Source organism: Calonectris borealis, chromosome 21 (assembly GCF_964195595.1).
Source record: "Calonectris borealis chromosome 21, bCalBor7.hap1.2, whole genome shotgun sequence".
In the NCBI taxonomy this organism is placed as follows: Eukaryota; Metazoa; Chordata; class Aves; order Procellariiformes; family Procellariidae; genus Calonectris; species Calonectris borealis.
In genome coordinates, this window is record NC_134332.1 from 9,532,106 (window position 1) to 9,554,613 (window position 22,508).

The 22,508-nt window shown below is 41.2% G+C and overlaps 1 protein-coding gene across 8 annotated transcripts in view; it reads left to right on the plus strand.

The window, feature by feature from the left end:
• Nucleotides 1-1,410: 1,410 nt before the first annotated feature.
• Nucleotides 1,411-22,508, plus strand: part of SEC16A (SEC16 homolog A, endoplasmic reticulum export factor) — a 32,042-nt gene continuing 10,944 nt past the window's right edge. For 4 of the 8 annotated variants that reach the window (XM_075170710.1, XM_075170709.1, XM_075170712.1 and 1 more), the window contains exons 1-17: nt 1,411-1,518; nt 5,674-9,551; nt 10,131-10,276; nt 13,321-13,406; nt 14,358-14,493; nt 15,301-15,499; nt 16,608-16,785; nt 17,561-17,703; nt 18,565-18,626; nt 18,873-19,011; nt 19,267-19,509; nt 19,836-19,933; nt 20,649-20,730; nt 20,910-21,027; nt 21,276-21,387; nt 21,671-21,776; nt 22,254-22,394. In XM_075170710.1, coding sequence (XP_075026811.1) covers nt 5,748-9,551; nt 10,131-10,276; nt 13,321-13,406; nt 14,358-14,493; nt 15,301-15,499; nt 16,608-16,785; nt 17,561-17,703; nt 18,565-18,626; nt 18,873-19,011; nt 19,267-19,509; nt 19,836-19,933; nt 20,649-20,730; nt 20,910-21,027; nt 21,276-21,387; nt 21,671-21,776; nt 22,254-22,394 — 5,793 coding nt within the window. In that variant the 5' untranslated portion in view covers nt 1,411-1,518; nt 5,674-5,747. The remainder of the gene's footprint in view (nt 1,519-5,673; nt 9,552-10,130; nt 10,277-13,320; nt 13,407-14,357; nt 14,494-15,300; nt 15,500-16,607; nt 16,786-17,560; nt 17,704-18,564; nt 18,627-18,872; nt 19,012-19,266; nt 19,510-19,835; nt 19,934-20,648; nt 20,731-20,909; nt 21,028-21,275; nt 21,388-21,670; nt 21,777-22,253; nt 22,395-22,508) is intronic. The other 4 variants (XM_075170713.1, XM_075170711.1, XM_075170714.1 and 1 more) reach the window with 3 other exon arrangements.

Consider the following 22,508-nt stretch of genomic DNA (forward strand, 5'->3'; position numbering starts at 1 on the left):
CAAAGTGCTGCTTCCCCTGCTTGGACTGGGCTTTGAGGATACTACCCTGCTTTAATGATCAAGCGTGCAGAAACAGCTCTTGTGCTGATAATGACCCTTGATTAAGATGTTTATGTCGTTTGTGTTTTTCCCTCCGAGGCTTGTTGTTGGGTGCAGAGTGTGACAATATCGGCACAGTGGCCACAGCCTGTAAATGAGACACATCTTTCTTACGTTTGAACAGGGACTCCCTCCTTAAAAGCTTCGTGTTTGCATGAAATAGACCCTCAACACAGAACTAGGACACAGAGCAGAGTGGAGAAAAATCTTCAGACTTGCACAGAACTGTTTGGTATCATGCTACGAACTTGTCTTAAAAAAAAAAAACATGCAAACATATGCTTCTCTGGAGAAGTGCTTTTATAAGCCTTTAAAAGTTAACGCATCCCAGCGATAGCTGTGTGCAGCAGGGCTGAACCGAGGCATCTGCTACGCTGCAGCTTTTGGACACTTGTACGCCAGAGTTCGCATGATTAACGTCCCTCCACACAATTAACATCCCTTCACAAATTAATCCCCCATCGACCTGCAGGACAGGGACCTCGCTTTGCAGCGAGTAACAGTTTCTTGCGTTTGCCTCTTCCTCCAAAAAACCCAATTTTTCTCGTTCTCAGCTTCAGCGACCCGGGGCAGTCTCCTGAACCGCCCCGCTCCCCCTCGTCCCCCCGGACCCCGCTGCCTGCAGCTCCCGCCCTGAGAGAGAACGGGCCCCAGCTGCAGCCCGCCGCGCAGGCCGCCCGGGGCCGGGGCCGGCGGTCCTCTGTCCCGCCCTGGCGGCCACCTTCGCAAATGCACCCGGCCCAGGAAACCCGAGGGCTCGGAAGTCCCGGCGGACGCTCGGCCGGGCCGCACCGCGCTGTGCCCGGCGGCTGCCTGAGGAGAGCAGGACCCCCCGGAGCCGCGCTCCGCCAAACCCCGACCGGTGGGAGCGAGGCCTGTGGCGGACAGGGGCTTGGCAGCACGGCTCCCCCGCGGGGAGAAGGGCCCCCTCGGGACGCCCGCAGCCCAGGCTCCGCCGAGCGGACAGCCGGGAGTGCCGCGCCGACCCGGGGAGGCGCAGGGACCGGCCGCGCCCGCAGCCGCCCCAGCCGGGACTCGAACCGGCGATACCGAGTCCGCAGCCGCACTGCGCCTGCGCCAGGCCGCGGCACGGCGATATGGGAGCTGTCGAGGCCGCTTCCGCCCTCAGTGGGGTTTTTTTTTTTTACCCTCCGACGCTTCTGCCTTCCCCCTTTTCCCTTTAAAGGAAGGTGGAAGGGCGGGGGGAGCCGGCGGGAGAGAAACACAAACAAGCGCGCGCAGCGCCGGGCCCTGCACGCGCCGTGGCGTCATCGCGCGACGCGGCGTGACACGTCGGCGGCGGCGGCGGAACTCCGAGCCGGATGTTCCAAGATGGCGGCGGAGGGGGCCGGTGCTGCGGCCGTGAGGGGAGGCGGCGCCCGCTGCTGAGGGGCCTCTGTCGGCGGGGGGGGCTGCCAGGTACCGCGGGGCGGGGCCGGGTGCTGCCGCAGCGCTAGGGGCAGCTGAGGGACGGGGCGCGCCGGGCCGGGGACAGCCGGAGGGCTGGGGATCCCGGGCGGGCTGCGTGAGGAGCGCAGGGCCTGAGGTGCGGGCCCCGGGGGCTGGCGGCGGTCGGTGCCCCCTCTGGGCGGCTGGAGCTGCCCGGCGCCGCCGTGCCTCAGCGCGGGTGGGCCGCAGGGCGGTGGCAGCCGGGGCCGCCTGTGGGAGTGGAGGGAGGCGGCGGGTCGCTGGCAGTCCCGGGACTCGGCCCCTGGTCCCGGTTACGGCAGGTTGTGATGCCGCAAGGAGGGGCGAAGCGCTGAAGCACTGCCGCAGTCAGCGGGGCTGGGCTGCCGAGGCGTCTTTCCTGCAGGATTTGGGCTGTTCTGGGTCGCCTCGAGTACCACGGTGGGACCGGCGCACACACTGCAGGCGTTCCGAGTAATATTTCATGGGGTGAGGGAGAGAAAAAGAGGTCCTGGGGTGAGAAGTATCGCCTGACGTTCGTTATCGCGTATTTCCTTTGACGAGACACAATACTTCTCGCAACTCAGGGTTGTTTTTTCGACTTGTCAAGTGTCATAGGTCTGTGCTTTATTGGAGTAGCAACTGGTGCTGACTCAGTAGTACAGTTGCCTGAAAGTGTTCAGGACCTGCTGGTGTGATGAACTGGTAGACAGTCTCCTTTACAAAACAAATGGGAATGTTTTATGCTGCTGCTGTCTGTGAATCATATTAAGCTCTGTGTTTTTGATTCCCAAAGAGCTCTTTTTGCTGAATAACATTTGTAACTATGAGAAAGCCGGTAGGAAGCCATCAGCAGTACTAAAGATGTAGAGTGTGTTCAGTCTGAGTGTCATCCACATGTGTGCAGATGTGCAGCTGTCTACATAGGAAAAAAAATTAGAAAAACTAGTGTCCCAGATACTGATTTTAAAGCTGCAGATCTCATTTTTCAGCTATTCTTGTCTTTGGAATTGCAGTGGGTTTTTTATTCACTTTGTTCTCGTTGGTAGGAATCTGTGTATGTGAACATGTTATTTATTCTTTGGTACATGCACATATGTGTGCAAACGTGTGTGTGTATATATAGACACACATGAGAATTAATATTAGTACTCTGTAACCTGCTTTGTGGGCATACTTATTCTTGTTTAAGAGTAATTTATTTAGCTTATGTCCCTTGGAGATAGGATTAAATTAATTCCCCCAAATAAATTATTCCTATTCATGCAGATAAATTTTCACAGAGGAGTTTAAAACTAATCATGACTATAGAGCTTGTCAGGTGAAATTTATTGGTGGCCTTGTCTAAAGGGTAATTTTAATCTTTTTTTTCCTCTTTGGTAACATTTTCTTGGCATGTCTGGAAACACCTTCTGCAATTGTTATTTCTGGTGACTAATGTTTAGAGGCTGCTCTGCATTATCTACTAATAAACCTGCTGAAAGTTAAGAATTTCCAAACTAGATAAAGCAGAGATGGATTGCTCTTAAATTATGTAGTTATTTCTCATTTATAAATTTCTTAAAATCAGCATTTCTGTTAATACTGGATTTAGGGTGGAGAGGGTCAGTATCACCGAGTTGATATCTTCTGTTTAAATTACCTGACATGGGCATGTTCATTTTATTTGGACTTAATTCTTCAAATCTTGCATGCTTTTACTACTGTGTGCAGTTCTGTTAATATTAACTTTCCTTCTGTAAGGAATCTGATACTATCATATTGAACTCCTGTAATGCAACATTAGAGATCTTGTTATAGGAATGGCAAGCCAGCGCTTTAAAGTAGAACTCTACGCTTAATTAGCTAATTACTGGTACTGGTTGTTACAAAAATGTGGTAAAGTATTAGGATTTTTTCTTTGTGTACATCTGATAAGACACTGTAAGGAGTGAAGTCCACGTTAGAAATTTGGAAGTGGGTATTTAAGTTGTAAAAACAGTTGGCTTTTGTGCTCAACTGTATTTCAGAAACAACTTTTCTATTAAGAACAGAACTGTTAGGTAGATATCAACATTTTGTTCAGTTAAGCTAGTGCTTTCCAGGTGGTAACTGTCTTGGCAGATGTTTTAATTAGCTTTTTTCCCTCCCCACTTTGCAGTATGTTGCATAAAAACACTAGTTTGTTTGGAGGGGAGGGAGGAGTTTTTGCAGTTAGGTTAATACAGTAAAGAACATGATGAAAAATAAATGGGGGACGTCCAGAACAGTCTGGGTTTCTTAAGCATGTGTAAACTGAGGTGGGTGTTTAGGCAGGGTTTCCATGGTTGGCAGTAAGCATGGCCAGCTGGAAAACCTTCACCTCGGTATCATAATAGGAGAAAAGATTGCAAAGCACGAAAACCTTTTTGTAAGTATTCCTTGATAGGAATTCAACAGGCAGCTGTGTTTTAAAAAGAATGTTGAAGACAAATGCAAGTAATGCATGAAACTAATGAAGCTTTCTATTTAATGCTTTTCTGTTGAAGTCAGTTTCTGGTCGTCTTTCCCATTTTAACAAAGCACAAATTTTAACAAATTTACGAAGTCTTAACTTAAGATATGGCTATGAAATATATGAATATGGGGGAGAAATTGAGAGAGTCTCTGTTGACTGGTACTTTAGGCCCTCTGAAAGAGGGACCTGCATTATACATAGGACTGTTGGATTCTGCAGTGATGAGTGGAAGAGGTTTTTTCCCTAGAGTAATTTGTACTGGTGTCCGATAAAGTCTGTATAGATCATGCTGGGTACTGGTCAGTATGCTTTTTATTGGAATTTTTTAGTTATAAATCTTTATGAAATACATGTAGTTACACAGTGTTCACTCAATATGTATTTTTGTTAACCAGAAGTGTTTTGCATTTGAACTTCTCTACAGCTATAAAAATTTTTGCTTGATTACAAACATCTGACTTTTCTGGTTTCCCATTTTATTATTCTTACTGACAAGATGCTGAATCTTTTAAAAAAAAAAAACAGCTAAAAATTACACAGCTTTTGTCTGTCTTCTATAAACAGAAGTACATCTGGTGTGAAACAATTGCCGTGGGTACTTCATTCTACATGATATAAACCATATTTGTTGTGTACTTTAGAAAACAAGTCTATCACATGTTGCAAAAGCTTCACTGAGCTGAACTGGACAAGTACTGAAGAAGTACTGTCAGCTTCCCTCCTCCCCAGATTGTTAAGGGGTGATAAAATTGAAAAATACACCTTCTTGATTAATTTACTGAACTTCCTGTGTACCAAATTCCTAACTGGTATTGTTTGGAGTTCTTGCTGGCAGAGTTGGAAAAATTCTGTGCCTGTCCTTTCCAACCTGAAATATTGCTATAACTCTGATATAGTGCCAAAGTCCAACTAGTGTTAAAGCGAGAACATTGATTAATTAATAGGTGGGGGGAGTTGATTGTCTTTTATATTCTTAAATGCAGTTTTACTATTATGCAGTATTCATCTAGAAGAGAGAATATTTGTGATGAAAACCCAGTTGCCTTTCTCAAATTAAATAACACTACTGTCCTACACAATGTTTTCTTTATTAAAACAAAAATGGACTGTGTTCTGGAATAACATCTGATGAATTCTTTCTTGAGATGCTTGCTTCTCATCTTACCTGTAAAAAGGTCCATTCACATTGAGCAACAGTGCAACAGAGCTGAAGATCATCTCTAATAGAATTAGAGTTAGATAATAATTTCTTAACTATCATTAAATTGAGCTTGCCATAGTGCTTGCAGGTTCTATTGTAGGCTGTCTGCTGCTGTGTCTTGTCTATGATGCATACTTCTGCTTAAAACAAATTTGGGGAAGTGTAACAGTATAATACCATTGGTGCTTTAACAGTTTGAGATTTTAACGTTTGTACAGGACTGAACTTACAAATAGCTCTTACTTAAAGCTATTTGTTAATACGGTTGTTAAATAACGTGCATTGTTACCACACAGCATTAAACTTCATTAATACTGGACTTGGATTTAGAAATACAATGTTATGTATAAATTTCTTATGCGTTCTGGAGAAGAGAGATATTTTCCACTTCACCTTCTTTGAGTAATTTTGTTTCTAAAATAAAAATTGCTTAAGTGCTGCAAGTATTGTGAGAAAGGAAACTGACTTGTCATCTATTTTGCCTCAACAGGGTGGAAGAAGGAATCTGTCTACGGCATCCACTACTAGCTTGTCATCTAGCATCTGACCTGCTAGAAGGCCATCATGCAGCAGCCTCCACAGACTGTTCCAGCAGGAGCGGCAGCTCCACCTCCTGCAGGCATTGCTCAGAACATGTACTGGAGAAACAGCTCGCTCAGTAAACGAGCAAATGCAACAGCTGCCCCAGTGCAGCCTGTGACAGACCCTTTTGCATTTGGCAGACAAACTCCACAGGGTTCCCCTTTAGATAATCCATCCAAGGGCAATGCATTGGTTATGCAAAGTTCTTCCCCAGCGGTGTTTCCGCAGCCAGCCATTATGCATACTTCACCGTCACGTGCAGGGGACAATCCTCATGGACCGCATACATCTTTAGCAGCTCCTGTATCTCAACCGGGAATAAATACCAATACGTTTTCTAATGTTCCGATTCCTTCACCATCCCCAGGATATGTTATAAATAGTACTACAGAAGTGCATCCAAATGCAGATCTTGGACTCCATGGGCCTGCAGTACCATTGCATTATAATACAGGAGCAGCAGTTGAAAATTCTTTCAGTGTGCATCCTGGAATGGTGTCTGCGTCAAACAAACCTAGACAAGATGTTAGTAGAGATCCAAATGATGTTCCTTCAGGACCCAATGCAACAGCACTCTTCCCTCCACTGCCTCAGCAGGCTATGTCTCAATGGAGGCCTGTTCAAGGTAACCTGCAGTCTCCAGTTCGAAATTTTGTGCCCTATCCTGAGCCGCCTTCTCAGATTGACGTTCATAACATTTCTCAGTCTTCTCTTAGCACTTCTCATCCTCCTCCACAGACAAATTTACAGCAGGGTCCTGTACATCAAGGTATTCCACAAAATATCATGCAAGCGCCTTTATCCGTTGGTTGTGAAAAGAATGGGAAAAATGGCTCTGCAAATAGCAGTCATCACATGAACAGCATCCAGCCTGGAAATGTGTTTAGGCAGAACACAGAAATGACTAACGCTTGGTTAAGTCAACCATACCAGGAACCGTTTTACCCACAGCCACCGTTGCAAGACTTCAGTTTTGTCATTCCCACAGCTCAGGAAAATAACCCCAAAACCCAGTCTCCAGATACGTCTGAAACATCAAATAGACCTATTCCCACAGATCGAGATTCAGGAACTCTCTCTATGTTTTTCAAAGGGGATGAGGCAGAAAATGAAGAAATACTTTCATCTGAAAAAAATTACATAGTTGAGAAAACGGAGTTTGATGCTTGTCAGCCAAATTCGGCATCCTTGTATCACCAGCCAATGCATCCTCAACGGGTTGCAACTAATGTTCTCTCTCAGGCGCAGATTGGTACAGGTTCAGCCAACGAGATGGTACAAAAAGGAATGGATGTCCAGTACTTTCCTAAAATTGTAAGTCAGCAGGAGACACAGGCCACTAAGCACTCTATGTTTGTTTGTGATGACAAGGCACGTGTAGGTGACACATCTGGGAATGGTGGGTCACAGTATGAAAATGTTGAGAACCTGGAGTGCATTCAGAATCAAGAAGTGCTGCCAAGTGAACCACAGAACATCAGTGCTTCATCCCCTGCTGCTGGTCCTGATCTGTACAGATATGGATCCTTTCCAGGTCAGATGCTTCCAAAGAATGCTGTTGTGAGCCATGCTGAAGGAGGACCAAATTTGGAGGCACCTGATTCATTACCTCATCCTGTCCGGCCAGACAGTGTATCTTCAAACTATAGCAACATTAGCCATAGGAGCGCTTCTAGCTCAGCAAGACCTCAAGAGCAAGTCGGTACATTTATTCAGCAAGAAAGCGGGAAGCCTGATGAAGAATCTTCTGCTAGCTTCTTTAAACAGATTGACTCCTCTCCTTTGGGAGGCGATTCAAGTGAGCTAAACCTGGGCAAGAACTACCATGGTAATCTATCCCAGCCTCCAACTCCAAGTCCTCCTAAGCCTACAGGGGTATTTCAGACGAGTGCAAATAGTTCTTTTGAACCTGTGAGGTCCCATGGAGTTGGTATAAAACCTGCAGAGATTGACCAAGCAAAGATGGTGGTTGAATTAAGAGAGAACCACTCAAACCAAAAGAATATCAAGAAGAATACAGCTGTACCAGCTGCGTCCCCAGGCAATCTTGAACAGCCACCAGATAACCTGGAAACTATTTTCATGCCTCAGGTACACCCACTGCCTCTTGCAGTCAGTGGTGAAGCTGGAAATATGTTGCACTCTGGACCTGTTACGGAAAACATACAATCAGTATCTGAGAGAAGGTCCTCAACAAGAGCTCAGGGAGCAGTTAAGAAGTGTGATAGCCCAGCAACAACTTTGTGGGCTCATAATGAGTTACCTAATTTTGGGGGAAACGTGCTTCTAGCTCCTGCTGCTCCTGCAGTGTACGTACCTGCCAAACAAACTGTAGAAGTCATTCAGCCACCAGAAGAAGGCCTGTCTAATCAGCAGCCAAGTAAACCAGGGACTATTGCTGTGCAGCTTTCCCAAGATGGAAATATATCTTCTGAAAATCTTGAGAATCCTCCCAAAATGGGAGAAGAGGAGGCACTTCAGTCTCAGGCAAGTTCTGGTTATGCAAGTTTGTTGTCTTCTCCACCTACAGAGTCTTTGCAAAATCAGCCTATCCTGATTGCTCAGCCTAATCAAAGCTATAACTTGGCTCAGCCAATTAATTTTTCTATTTCTCTATCTAATCAGCTAAGCAGCAATGAAAACATTCAGCCAATGAAGGACTCTGGAGTTGGGGACAAGCCTGCAATCGGTCCCCAAATTTCACATGCTGGTGGGATCATTTCTGGGGAAAACGTGCCATTACCTGTGATGCAAGTTGGATCTCTATTAGTTAATGCACTTCCAAATACTAATCTGTTAAAACATAATTTATTACAAAGCCCTGTTAATTCCTCTGATACTGCTTCTAATCAGCCTGCAAACTTGCTTATGAAAACGCCGCTTAATTTGGCTCCAGAAGGGCAAAAGAATGTTAATATGGAAGGTTTTGTTCCTGAATTTGCTAGCAAGCCAGGGTCTAACGCATCCATTTCTCCTGGGATGAATCTCCCCAGTGGAAGTGCAAGTGCACTAGTCCCCCCTGTTAATTCTGTAGTACAGGCTAATAATTCTGCAAATCATTCAAAGAGCAAAGAAGAAGCTGCTGGAGTGCTCGACTTCACAGTATCACGGACATTGGAGAAAAGCAGTGCAAGTAATTCTGTACAGGTGCATAATCAGTCACTTTCTGGTGGTCCAGTGTATCCTCAACAGTCAGCTGGTAGTGCTGGTCAGGTGGGTCCTGAGATGCATGACAAACAACATTTCTATCAACAGGTCACAAAAGATGTACAGCATCAGGCTGTATCAGACAGAGCTGTACAGGGAGCATTGCCATCTCAACCACAAATGCAAGCAGCTCAAATGCAGCAACCAACATCTCCTGGGCAGTCCTCCATTCCTTCAAACTACCAGATTGCCGCAGGGACTAAAGCCATGCAGGCATCACAGCAGCGTGAGAACCAGGTGATGAGTAACCATCCTCAACCTGTGGGTCCCCAAGAGGCAGGTTCAGCACAGCTGGCAACAAGGTACGATCAGACGAGTCCTGATAAGCAACCAGTGTCTGGACAGCCGTTGAGTGCTCCAACTTCCACAGCCCCTTCTACCACCACCAGTCAGTCAGTCGTGCCAAATGTGCAACAAGACCTGCAGCGTCCATCCCTGCCTCAGACTCCTCAGGATGCCTTTGGTCCACCTCAGAACCCTTACTACTACTATAGACATCCTTATGATGCTTACCAGCCTCCATATCCGCCATCTTATCCTCCTGCAGACCCTAGAACAGCAGCTCATCTTTATTACATGGTAAATTTTTATTTTTCCCTTCCCCCCCAGTATGTATTAGTAATTTTCATCTTTGAATTATGAGTTTAAACAGTTGTGTCATGATCAACATTCATTATAGCATTCATGTTAAGTATTTAATTGTAGGGAAAATCCAAATAGCAGTAACAAAACTTACATTATAAATAAGATTATAAAAACTTAAAGTATTTGCTAATATCAATTCCAGTTGGCACAGATGTCAGCTGATAGCAATTTATTTGGTTCTTTGGAAAAAGTTGGCAGTTATAATGATCTTGGCTGCCCAGGTGTTCAAATTTGGTTCCCATCTGCTGCCTGAGTTATTGACAGTTTAGCAGAGTGGCCAGCATAGTAGTTGAACTGCCTTTAGTCCAGACGTAATGTTTTTTTCTTAAGTTTAGGATATTAATAGGCTTAAGTATAACTTCCCACAACAGGTATCAAAAGCTATACTGCAGTCTATTGATCTGCATCTCTTCAGGTATCACAGCTGTGGTGTGTATGGTGATTTGTTTGTTTTTAAAGGTTTATTCTTGGAGGTGGGAAGCTTCTTACCTTACATGTCAATCTCTTTTCTAGGAGGATAGCTACGGACAGTATGACCCACGTTACAGACACTATGATAGCACCAGTACTGCTTATATGGAGCCTGGGAGCTATCGGTATTCTGAGCCTGAACGTCCTAGTTCCAGAGCTAGTCACTGCTCTGACAGGCCTTCTTCTAGGTATGCAATTCCTAAATTGAGTAAAGATCTGGTATACCCTGAAGCAGTGCGTGTAATGATGCCTGTTGAAGTTTTATAGCATAAGCCACAGTGAGGAAGTTGAAAAACTCATTGTGTGCTGCCATAGGAACGGACGGTATCAAATGCCACGTCTGAAAAGGATATGATTCTGCAGCCTTTTCTGTTGCTAAAGCCTTATTACTCCTTTCATTCAGTTCTCTGGGTGGCTGTTGGCATTTCTGCCGGGCAGGAAGTCGCTGCGATGGACTCAGTGCTGAAGTTAGCTCTTTTTCACATGTGCTGTGAAAGAGCAGTGTAGGCCATGGGTTTGTTATCAATCCTGGTTTAGTTTCTGGCTAGCACTTAAGCGGTGGCCCCTAGTTCTGTTAATAAATGGCACTTTTGCACATAGGTCTGGGATTTGCCTTGCAAGCATAGCAGTACGTGTGGCCTACCGATATACGGTGTTTCAGATGTTCAGAAGAGAGAGATGGTGAATCAAGTGAAAACATCCTGGTGCTGTGTCAGGTTAATTTGTCGGATGATTAGTTCAACTGTGTGGTTAAGCTTTCTCACAAAACTCTCATGTAGCAAAGGTGCTATGTGGGCATGTTTCACCCACTGACTTCACTACAGGTTTTCATGCAGGTAGCACATGAATTAGGAAAACTTAAAAGCCTTGGTCTGTCTGATTATATGAAATAAATTTGAGGGAGGGAAACAATGTGTTCAGATGTTACTTGCAAATATTAAATAAAAAGCAGAAGTTAAATCTCTAGTATTTCTCAAGCAAGAAGCAGCAAATTACCTTCCAGGAATTACTGCTTTCTGATGATTATTGCATAAGTGATTTGTATGAACCTCAAATTAATGACAATGTTACTGTTGCATTATCTGGTGGGTGGGTTTGCAGGTTTCCGAGAGAGAACCCCAGTTATCTGTCTGGAAATGATGAAACCCTTTGTAGTATTTGTCTGTTGTTGTTGGTAGTTCACTTATGGAGCATTCTTCAAATTAAAAACATAATATTTTGCTTAACACCTCCAGAAGATTATAGGAGGTGTATATTGGCCTTGAGGAATACAAAACAATGGCTGTAGCTGCATGTGATAACTTTTATCATCTTCTTAAGTGAATCTAAGTGCACTGTGAGCTCTTGTAATCAGATAATAACCTCTAGTAGCACTTCCTGGTGTATACTCTTCCTATGTACTATTTTTATAAGAGGTTGAAATTCCTATAGGTGACATTGGGCCGATCAAAGCCTGTTACGAGTAGCTCTGTCAGTGTTCATGTGTGACGTGACAGTGCAGTCAGATGTGCTATGGTACTGCAGGGCAGCAGAGCCTAAGAGTGGCAAAGTCGGTGTGATAGCGTGTCTGAAACTTGCCCTTAATGTACCAGTACTGATGATGCAGCTTTGTAAACTCTGTTTGGGGAGGGGAATAACATCTTTCTGAAGGAGACTGAGAAGATTGATTGGGTGGATAAACCTGATCTGATAAGATCAAATCTCCTCCTCTGCAGAGGTAGGTGCTGTGTTAGCAAACTTCCCACACGTTCCAGGGAGGAGCATCACTTGACTTGCTTGGCCACTTTGGAGTTTGCACTATCAGTTGTATGATCAGTTGTAGAGGAGCATGAAAGTTCCCATCATTCCACATTGGCATTAAATATCTTTACCTCCTGTGTGTGTATGTGTTTGTGAGTGTATACACACGTGTATATACAAACATATATGTATATACATACACGTATATGTACATGTATATGCATATATGTGTACTTACATATATGTAGACACACTACTACATTTTGCATCTAACGTTAATCTTCTAGCTTTTTTCAGAAATTGTGGGAAGGTGTCATAAAAATGGCATATAATAAATGCTCATGATTTTTCAAGTAATGGCTACATCTTTCTTTTTCCATCAGAAGTATTCTAATTTGTATATGTACTGACTCTTACTTTGATGTGTTAGTTTTAGTCAGGTTCTTGTGCTTGTTCTGTTCATTTGGACAATCAGTATTCTAGCATGGGCTCTGTAAATGAGCATTTTCTTCTGTTCAGTCCTCTCTGTTTGCTCAAATGAAAAACAAGCCTTTCCTGCACACTACTGTCCATCCAAGCCTATTGAGAAGGGTAATAACCTAGAAGATGCTTGGAATTAGTTGTGTAGTGATCTACTGTGTTACAATTGCATCTCAATGCTATGTCATTTATTCACTGAAGTTTTAAATGTAAGGATGTGCTAACACTCAAAATATTGCTGCATCTACTGAAAAGCTGAGATTGAGAAACAGACTGAGCGCAGAATGAAAATAAAGCATTGGGATTATGGTAGTGCTAGCCCTGCAATGGTAGTATACTGTGTGCTTGCCAGCCACAGATTGGCATCAGCTCCAAGTTGAACAAGGTGATACAATATTGAGTTCTTTGGGCAGGTACCCAAAGAAAGGTGTAGTGTATTTTAGTTTTGTTTCTTTTCTGTCTGTATTTAACGTTGGTGATAGATACTACAATGGCAGCCCCAGAGGCTGAAACCCTGTGTTCAAAATTATCTATGAGAGTGCTAGTTCATGTCCTGACCCATTTTCATGACCTCTTCTCCAGACCATACTCCTCTTTTCATCACCGTAAGATATATAACAAAACGCTGTGGAAGTTGAGGGAGCGATTATTTCGTTACTTGTTAAGTTGCTGACTTCTCTGTTGAGACAGTTCAAAGGATTCTAATTACAGCAGTATTTTTTTGTGATCAATTGTCTGTAAGTAATTAAACTTATCACCAAAGCAGTTTACAAAAATCACTAAATTACTGTATAGTAAGGGCTGTCAGCTTTTTATGGCACACAATGATTTAGTGATATATTGGTTTGTAAAGTCTTAATTTTATGATTCATTGATTTCCTGTTAATACATTATTTTAAATATGAAAATCTACGTAATCAGTTGTGGTATATAGTTCTTCATATCTCCTGCTGACTTTAGAAGAGATTGAAGGAGGAATAATAACTTTTTATACCTGTGTGCTTTCTTTCAGGCAAGGGTATACTGAAGATTATTACACAAAAAGTGGATGGAGTGATTATTATCCAGGCTATTACCCAAACTCATATGATTATGGAGGTAAGGTGTCAAAATGAACTCTGAATTTTTCTGTAGAAAATTGCAGGTTTAAACAAAAACTTACGGGGAAGAGGGACTTTAAGATCAGAGAATTATTATATTTTTCCATATTAATAAAACTGATATCCTTTCTACAATCAGCAAGAATAAAGTTACACTTGCTGAAAATTGATTTTTGGGCCTACTTCAGTTCTTAATACCATTCCATCCTTCCTGTATGTTTTTTATTCAGTAGAAGTAGTAGATAGAAAATAAATTAAGTTTTTTCCCTCACTACCAGCCTTCAATTTGCCTTTCCATTGTGAAAGCACACCATTATAAGTCTACAGAATAGTTTTCTTCAGTGTCTTGCAAGCCTGTCATTCACTGGGGTGTATCCTTGGTGTGTAACCTGCAGGCGGACTTCTAAAGTAAATTTTAAGTGGGTGTAAACAGAAATTGACTCATGACTAGAATTTGGTTTTGTCCATAATTATCTGAATGCTCACAGAGACACACTGGCGTTGGTAATCTGAAAATAATTGCTTGTATAGTGCCTGGGAGGATTTTAAGCAACATCTGTCCACATCCTGAGACATTTAGCATGATGCTCTGAAGACTGATCACAAAGATTCTGTTAATATTTGTTGAGTTATTATCATGTTATGATCGAGTTTTAAAGTTGTTAGAAAAGATCTGTCTGATGGTGAACACTGTCCTTTCAAGAGTATCTAGGTAACTATAATAACCATGTTTCTCTGAAAGATGTGACATTAATTTTTTAGTTGTTTTTTGTTCGTTTTTTTTTTTAACTAAAAATGAGTCGACATATTTATGTAGCTTTAAGTACATTATTTTTCTCTTGCTATATGCTTCAGGACCAAATCAGCATGTGATTAAAGAGGAAGGAGTAGAAAAAGGTTATAGGCAACAGCTTCCGATGCCTAAATAATTTCTTTTTATTTTCCAAAGATCCAAGTCGCTGGGAACGTTACTCGTCAGCATACGACCCCAGATACAGAGATCCTAGAAGTTACGATCAGAGGTATTGGTATGATGCTGAACACAACCCTTACCAGAAGAGAGAAGCGTATCCATATGGCAACAGGTTTGTCCATTCGATCCATGTTCTCTCAATGCTCTTTCCCGATCTAGGGCAACACGGGGCCTAGGTGCTGATCAGAGAACTAGTGTGTATGTCTGAGTGAAGGCGGAGAATCTGGTTTTGGTTTCTTCAGGGCTGAGTCCCCCATAGTCAAATATGTCACCAGAAAATTAAGTTATGGCAGCAAGTGTTAAGGCAAAGGCTGAGGCTTTGCTTGTGCACTAACAGAAATACTACTTTATTTGCTGAAGATCTGCCCCCAAGCCTTCAAAATTTATGAACTGTTGTGATAGTTGTATCAGACATCAGAATTTCAGGGTATCGTGCAGCTTTGTAAGTAAAATCCTCTCAATATTCTCTAGGAATGCAGATGCATTCTGTAACAGACTATTAAAATGCAGTATTACACGTATTTCGCAGATATATGTTGCTAGTCCTTTCTGTAGTTTTAACATAGATTGTTGAGGAAAAACAGATGAGCTGTCACATCACTCTTAAGAAAAGAATTTAAGCCACTAGGACTTCTTTTCAGATTCAGGACTTCTTTTCTGTTTCTGTGAACATTCTGTGGGTTATCCTAGAACAGATTCTGAGTATGATATTGGTCTTGATCTTGAATATTCTGGATGAACTACTTAAAGAAATGTCAATTTGTTTACTGTAATAAAAACCTCCACCTAGGAAATAATCTAAAAGCCCTTCTGAAGTTACGTACAGTTTTCTTCTTGACAGGTATGCAGTGAAGTCACTTCCCTCAGGGATATGGGTGGCTATGTTCATTCTTGCTTTGTATGTTTCTTTGTTCTTCAGACATGACCGATACGAAGATAACTGGAGATACGATCCTCGTTTTACTGGAAGTTTTGATGATGAATCTGAACCCCGCAGAGATCCTTATGGTGATGAATTTGATAGACGTAGTGTCCACAGTGAGCATTCTGGTCATAGTCTCCGTAGCTCCCGCAGTGTTCACAGTCACCAGAGTAGTTTCAGCTCTCGCTCTCAACAAGTGAGTTTCAAATGGTCACATCAAGTGTTCTTTCAGCTGAGTTGGGCCTTTCTCTATGTTAGGGGTGGGTGAAACATTAAAAATATGGAAATATTTCTGGGTTTAGCTTGGGGAATATGTATTTTGAAAACTTCTGCTGTGTAAGTTAAGGCTGTTTTGTAATACAGTTTTGAACTTAATATTTATCACAGTTGTCAAGAGAACTTTAACCAAAATCAGCACTCAGCTGTGCAAGTTGCCATACACACAGAAATGGAAAATTTCCTCTACTGAATCCATTTGCTGTTTGTGAGAACTTTGCCCTTACTGTGCTTGGCTTGATAATGTGTCTGGCTTTCAGTGTTATGTCGTTTTTCTCATCACAAGCATGAATGCTATTACTGAACTTGGGATCTGTTAAAAGACTAACTCCGTATTTGTATGATGCTATTTTGACTTTAAAAGCAAAACCCAAATCTAACTGATTACTCATTTACTTATGCCATAAGTACAAATACCTGAAAAACACAAAGAATGTTTGGGTAAATTTTGAGGTACAGTCTTTGCTAGTAGAATGTGTCATTTTAGCTGTACTCTTGTGTCGGTTCACCATGTTTCTTGGAAGTTTAGGTGGTTTTCCAGTCTGAATTCCAATTCATTTAGTAATATTGGAAGTAGTATTGGAGATCATTTAGGCACTAATCTTTAGGCACCTGAAGTCATTTAGGCATTCATTAGGTTTAATCAGTTGAGATTTTGTGTCAAAGTGATTCTGATCCATAGTTGCTGATACAGCAACACTTGAACCTGTAACTCCTTCTTTAATATTATTCTTCACACAAGCACGTAGACATTCTGTTGTGAGAGAATTGAACATACTTGGATGTGAACAGATCAAATGGTAGTAAAAACACTGAGGGAGAGCACTAAGATATATTAATTATCTTCTATAGCCTATTGTTGCAGGGTAGCTTTCTCAAATGCAGTGATGTAGCAAGCCTGGTTTATGAACAGTAAAAAGAATCGAAGCTGGGGGGGAATGCTTGCTGTCTTGGGCCATGCTTGCAGTATTGCTTGCTTTGTGTAACTTCACGCTCTCTGCTAACAATTACTAATATGATCTATTTAGAGCCAGCTGTATAGAAGTAATCATGATCTAACGGCTAATACGTATGAAACTACTGCGCAGGCAGTGTCGCTCCACACAGATTATCCATATGGCGGATATGCTGATAACTTTGATGGACAACAGCCTTTTACAGATTATGGCTACTCGACTGAAACTGGATGGTCAGCTGTAGAACAAGGTATTGGCACCATTGGGGAAGGAGGAGGGAAGGCACTGTGCTTGTGAGGCTGTCTACCAGTAGTAGTTTGCACTACTATGGGTATGAGATGCCCTTCATGTATTCACTGAGCCTGTTAACAGGAGAAAAAAAATGCTGTTTTACAGTGTATGTACACATGAATAAAGTTTTGTTTCCTTTTCAGTGTAAGGATAATTTGCTTGCTGAAATCTGGGTATATTATAAAACAGTAGTAGCTAGACAGTGTTGGCTATTAAATACTGCATGCTTCCATTTGTAAATGTTTTTTTTAGATAGCTTTCTAACTACACTGCTTGTACTTCATGGGGAATGATTAAAGTTTAACTTAAACTTCAGATTTTTCCACAATTTTTTTCTTATCCTTCCGGTGTGGAACAAAACACTGTTTCTCTGGAAAAGCTTTTCCAGAGTATGTTGAAGTATATCATTAGCTCTTTGAAGATGCGTCATGTATTTGTATAGAGATCACAGAAATGTGTCTGATACAAACAATCAAAGCCCCGGCACTGAAAAAATAAGTGGATTTTAAAGTTCTGTAGTCTAGTTCCGTTCTTGTTGTTGCAAATTTTCAGAAGATCTTTGGGACTATAATGGAACTGATTAATTGTTGCTTATAAAGTTTAGCCAAATTTTGAATGGCAGGGTTTTTTCCACTGGTACTGCAGGATTACTGAATTGGATAAATACATCATCAAGTTTACTTAGTTGCAAGACAGGTTACTTGTTCTTATTTTTTCTTTTCTTCCCTTTTCAGCACCTTTAAGGCCCTCAACACCTGAGAAATTTTCAGTGCCTCATATCTGTGCTAGGTTTGGAACTGGGGGCTTCTTAATAAAGGTGCTGCCGAACCTGCCTTCAGAAGGACAGCCAGCTCTGGTTGAAATACACAGTATGGAGGTAAAGTTTAAAAGAAAAAAGGGAGGTGGTGGAATACGGGCCTTTCTTTTGGAAGGGGAGTAGGCAACTTGGATCTATAGCTTCCTGACTTTTTTTTATATGTCAATGCATGTATCTTTATATTTATCTGTTTGGGCTGTAATCGTAAGTAAAACAGTAACTTTAAAAATTCTTTTGCTCTGAGAGATGATGTAGTCATGATCAGGTCATCCAGCTCCTTATAATTTTGTTCAGGTAAAATCCTTACATCCTAGAAGGGCTGGAGTTGTCTTGGTTTGTTTCCAATGTATTGCTGTTCATGGAGACAACTTTGTCCTCGTACATTCTTCGCAGGGCTGGGGACTGCTTGTCATCTAGATGGACTGGGGATTAAATATCATGGGTATATTTTCATTCTTCTTGTGCCGCAAAGAAATGCAATACTCAAGTCATGTAACATATACAGAAGGACGAGCTTACATGATGAGGGTAGAATTCATTGATAAAATATCACTAGAAGAGAGTAGAATTGTACACAAGTACTAGAACAGCATCAGGAAAATTGTTGGACTTGGCAGTGTTAGGTTTATGGTTGGACTCGATGATCTTAAAGGTCTTTTCCAACCTAAATGATTCTATGATTCTATTCTATGATTAAGGAGATGTGAGGAAGATTTTTATACTTTGCTACAGAATGACTTCCATGTAAAGTAGATTTCATCATTTATTATCCTTGTGCAGGTTGCAAGTCACCATATGTATTTTTTTTAAGAGCAATAGGCTTGATTACACTATGGGTTATGTTCAGGTCTGGGATTTTTATTGCTGAAAAGCAAAATTCATAGTTACAAGAATTTCTTATGGTTTATATTTCTGTTTTAGACTATGTTACAACATTCTCCAGAGCAAGAAGAGATGAGAGCATTTCCTGGTCCTCTTGCTAAGTATGTTCTTGCAGATTTCAGAAATAACTTTCATGCATTCAGAATTCATTTCTTCATCGAACTTTTAATTGGCTGCAAATTACAGGATTTAAACTGACTTAAAGTATTTGTGGCTTTTCACCTGCTTAAATAATACATGAGCTTTAAATTTGTTCCTGATACTAATCACAATAATGATCTGAATGTTTACATTTGTCTCATTAAAAACTTTTTTCTTCTTTTTTTCTTTTCTTTTTTTTTTTTCAGGGATGACACCCATAAAGTGGATGTTATTAATTTTGCACAAAATAAAGCTACACAGTGCTTTAAGAATGAAAATTTAATTGACAAAGAATCTGCAAGTCTGCTTTGGGACTTTATTGTACTGTTGTGCAGGCAGAATGGGGTATGTCTCACTGCTTGAATTTTTATCTATCCTAAAATACTTTATACACAAAATGGTATTTATGTAAAAGACAGTAATATGCATATAGTGACTTATCTTGGAATAGTTCATAGATTGATGGAACTGGTGACTTGCCCTCAGGTGCTCAGAGGTGCTGATATTTACATGTTGTTGAAGTGACAAATAAAATGAAGTCAATGTTGAAATAATGGATTTTTTTATTTTTGTGGTTTTTTTTTTTCTCTACGTGTATAGACTGTTGTGGGAACCGACCTGGCTGAACTTTTGCTCCGAGATCATAAAACAGTGTGGCTTCCTGGGAAGTCCCCTAATGAGGCAAATTTGATTGATTTCACTAATGAAGCTTTGGAACAAGTGGAAGAGGAATCTGGTGAAGCCCAGCTCTCATTTCTCACTGATAGTCTTATAACCACAATTGACAGTCTTGAGAAAGAGACAGAGAGATTCAGAGAGTTGCTGCTTTATGGCCGCAAGAAGGTGAATGCCTATACTGTTGTTCCAAATACTGCATGTGTCTTAATTTGTTTAGTTATTTTTCACAAATCTTAAAGCTTTAGGCATCAGTTAAAATAATTTTTGCAACTTGCAGTGCATATAATATTTCATGGCACTGCACTACACTGATATGGAAAAATGTTATGCCCTACAGTTTATAATATAAAACAAAATTATATTCATGTGTTAGCGTTTGATCTAAACAAACATTTTTTCATTCAGTCACAAAGCACTGCTGTAAAACAATCATTGTTTATCTGAGTAGTATGTTAAGCTATTCCCAGGAAACTAATTTCTGTATTAATTAGGATGCTTTGGAGTCTGCCATGAAGCATGGTTTATGGGGTCATGCTCTGCTACTTGCCAGCAAAATGGACAGCAGAACACATGCAAGAGTTATGACCAGGTACTGTTTTGCTTATTGATTAATACAATATGACTACCTATTCTGCTAATGAGGTAGAGACTTGGTGCTCAGAAATCTTAATGTCAAAATCATGAGTTATTCTTAGTGGCTCATGCAAGAATTATGTTTTAATTTTACCTGTATATTCAGTTGTCATCTGTTACTTTTTATTCTGGGGCCTTCTGGCCATGAACTTAAAGCTGAGAAGTTATTCTATGCCACTCGTTCCATTTAAGAGGTATTTGAACAGTGTCATCTGTGGGCTTGCTTGACGGGTACTGTTAGTCAGGCTTTGGAAAACTGCAAAAACCCAACTGTCAACCTTGTTAAAGCCAAGTAACTCTGTTGTACCTTTCATTCTCCTTGCCTGAAAGAAGCAGATGTGTTCATGGATGCTTTGTCTGTAGACAGAAAAACTTTCTCTCAGCTTCCTGAGCTTGTGAAATCATGTACTAGGTCTAGTCAGCTGGCATGGGGAGAATCCAGAGGTTTTTCCTAGCTTGGACTGACCTATGTCAGAGTGGCAGATCCAGTTAACTAGTAATGTTTTGTTTTTTAACATTATCCACTGGGCAATTGCTTATTCAGTGTAGTATTTTCAAACAGCACTTCCTTCTCTTAAACTAAGCTAGATTAACTGTCACTGAGTGTTCAAGTACATTTTAACTGCTGACCCCATGTTTGTGTTTTGTTTTTCTGTGTAATGTCTCTGTAGGTTTGCCAACAGTCTCCCAATTAATGACCCTCTGCAGACTGTTTACCAGCTCATGTCTGGAAGGATGCCAGCTGCATCCACGGTAAGATTCAAGTGTAAGCAGCAGTTGAGACTAAAGAGGTAGTGTAGTTCACAACATAATCTTTCCATGTGCTTTTCCTAGAATTGTCAGATAAGTTGTTTTAGTCCTTTTTAGGTTGAAACACTTACCCATGCAGAGCTCCAGTCACTGGTTTGACTAAGTAATTCTTCTAATTTTAGTGCTGTGGAGATGAGAAATGGGGAGACTGGAGGCCTCATCTAGCAATGGTGTTATCCAACTTGACCAATAATGTGGACTTGGAATCCAGGACCATTGCTACCATGGGAGACACTCTTGGTAACTCTTGGGGAAACGAACAGGGTGATGACTGAAGGAAAAGCTTTCTGAAAGCTTTAATTACTCAGCTTATTTTTTTTGAAAACAAGCAATTGCAGTGTAAAATGTAAAGTGAAAGAGTTTTATATGGGTGCGTCTCTATTGCGAAGGTATTTGAATACAAAGCCAAAACAATACATACGGGACACTGAATTACAATATGCCACCGAGAGGAAATATCCTGAGTTCTCTCGCTTATTTCTCTACAGCTTCTAAAGGCCTGCTGGATGCTGCTCATTTTTGTTATCTTATGGCCCAAGTTGGTTTTGGAGTTTACACAAGGAAGACAACAAAGCTTGTCCTAATTGGATCAAATCATAGGTTTGGCTTTCCTTTTTTTTTTTTAAAAAACATGACTTTTTAGATGCAAAAATGAAAGCTTGGTGGCTTGAGAGACTGAATTGCACTGCTCCCCTTATCATCACTAGCCACAGCTGGTTTTGAGATAATTATTTGATGCCTTGTCCTTGTTTGAGGAGTAGAAGTTATTGATATTGTGTGTCTAATAGAGCTATGTTTCTGACTTTATTTCTGATTGTCTTTATTTATTGTCAGCATATATAATCTCAATGTTACATATTCTTCCTCTCCCGTTCCCGAATAGCTTGCCATTTTTTAAGTTTGCCACCAATGAAGCCATTCAAAGAACAGAAGCTTATGAATATGCACAGTCACTAGGAACTCAGCCTGGCTGCTTGCCCAATTTCCAGGTGAAGAGCTGTTTAATTTTTTCTTTTATTTTGGCAGGTTTTATGCAAGGTTTTAATCTCTCATGTGCTGTATTCAGCACAGCAAATATTTTATCCATTGTAACATGAAATATTCGTCGATAAAGTAGTGCAAGATAGCTTTTTTCCTGTTGTGACTTAAATCTCCTTTTCGCATTTTTCATCTGTGCATTCTGAACTTCTGAATTTTAAATTTTGTTGTTATCATAACTGTATTCCAAAAGAAAAATCCAGCAGAATGTGTTGGCACTAGCTGTAGACAAATAGATAACTTCCACTGGATACATTGGGTGAAAGAGAAGAATTGAATGCTTTTTCCTTCTTTTTTTTTTTCCTGCCTAGTATAGATGTAATAATGGGATATCTGACCTTTCAACTGAAGTGACAGACTGCATTTCATTTGATACTTCTAAGAATGTTCTGATCACTTAGTTTATTTCATCTGCTTGCATTCCATAGGTTTTCAAATTCATCTATGCTTGCCGACTAGCTGAAATGGGACTTGCTGCTCAGGCTTTCCATTATTGTGAAGTGATTTCCAGAACTGTCCTTAAAGATCCCCATTACTATTCACCTGTACTTATTGGCCAGCTAATTCAGGTAACATAAAGAAGAATTAAGTGTTCGTGGCTTCATATTGTAGGTGGTAAGCTGTGGCTAAAGTTGCCTTTTGTTGGCTGGTTAACTTAAACTTTACACTGATTCCTTTCTCTA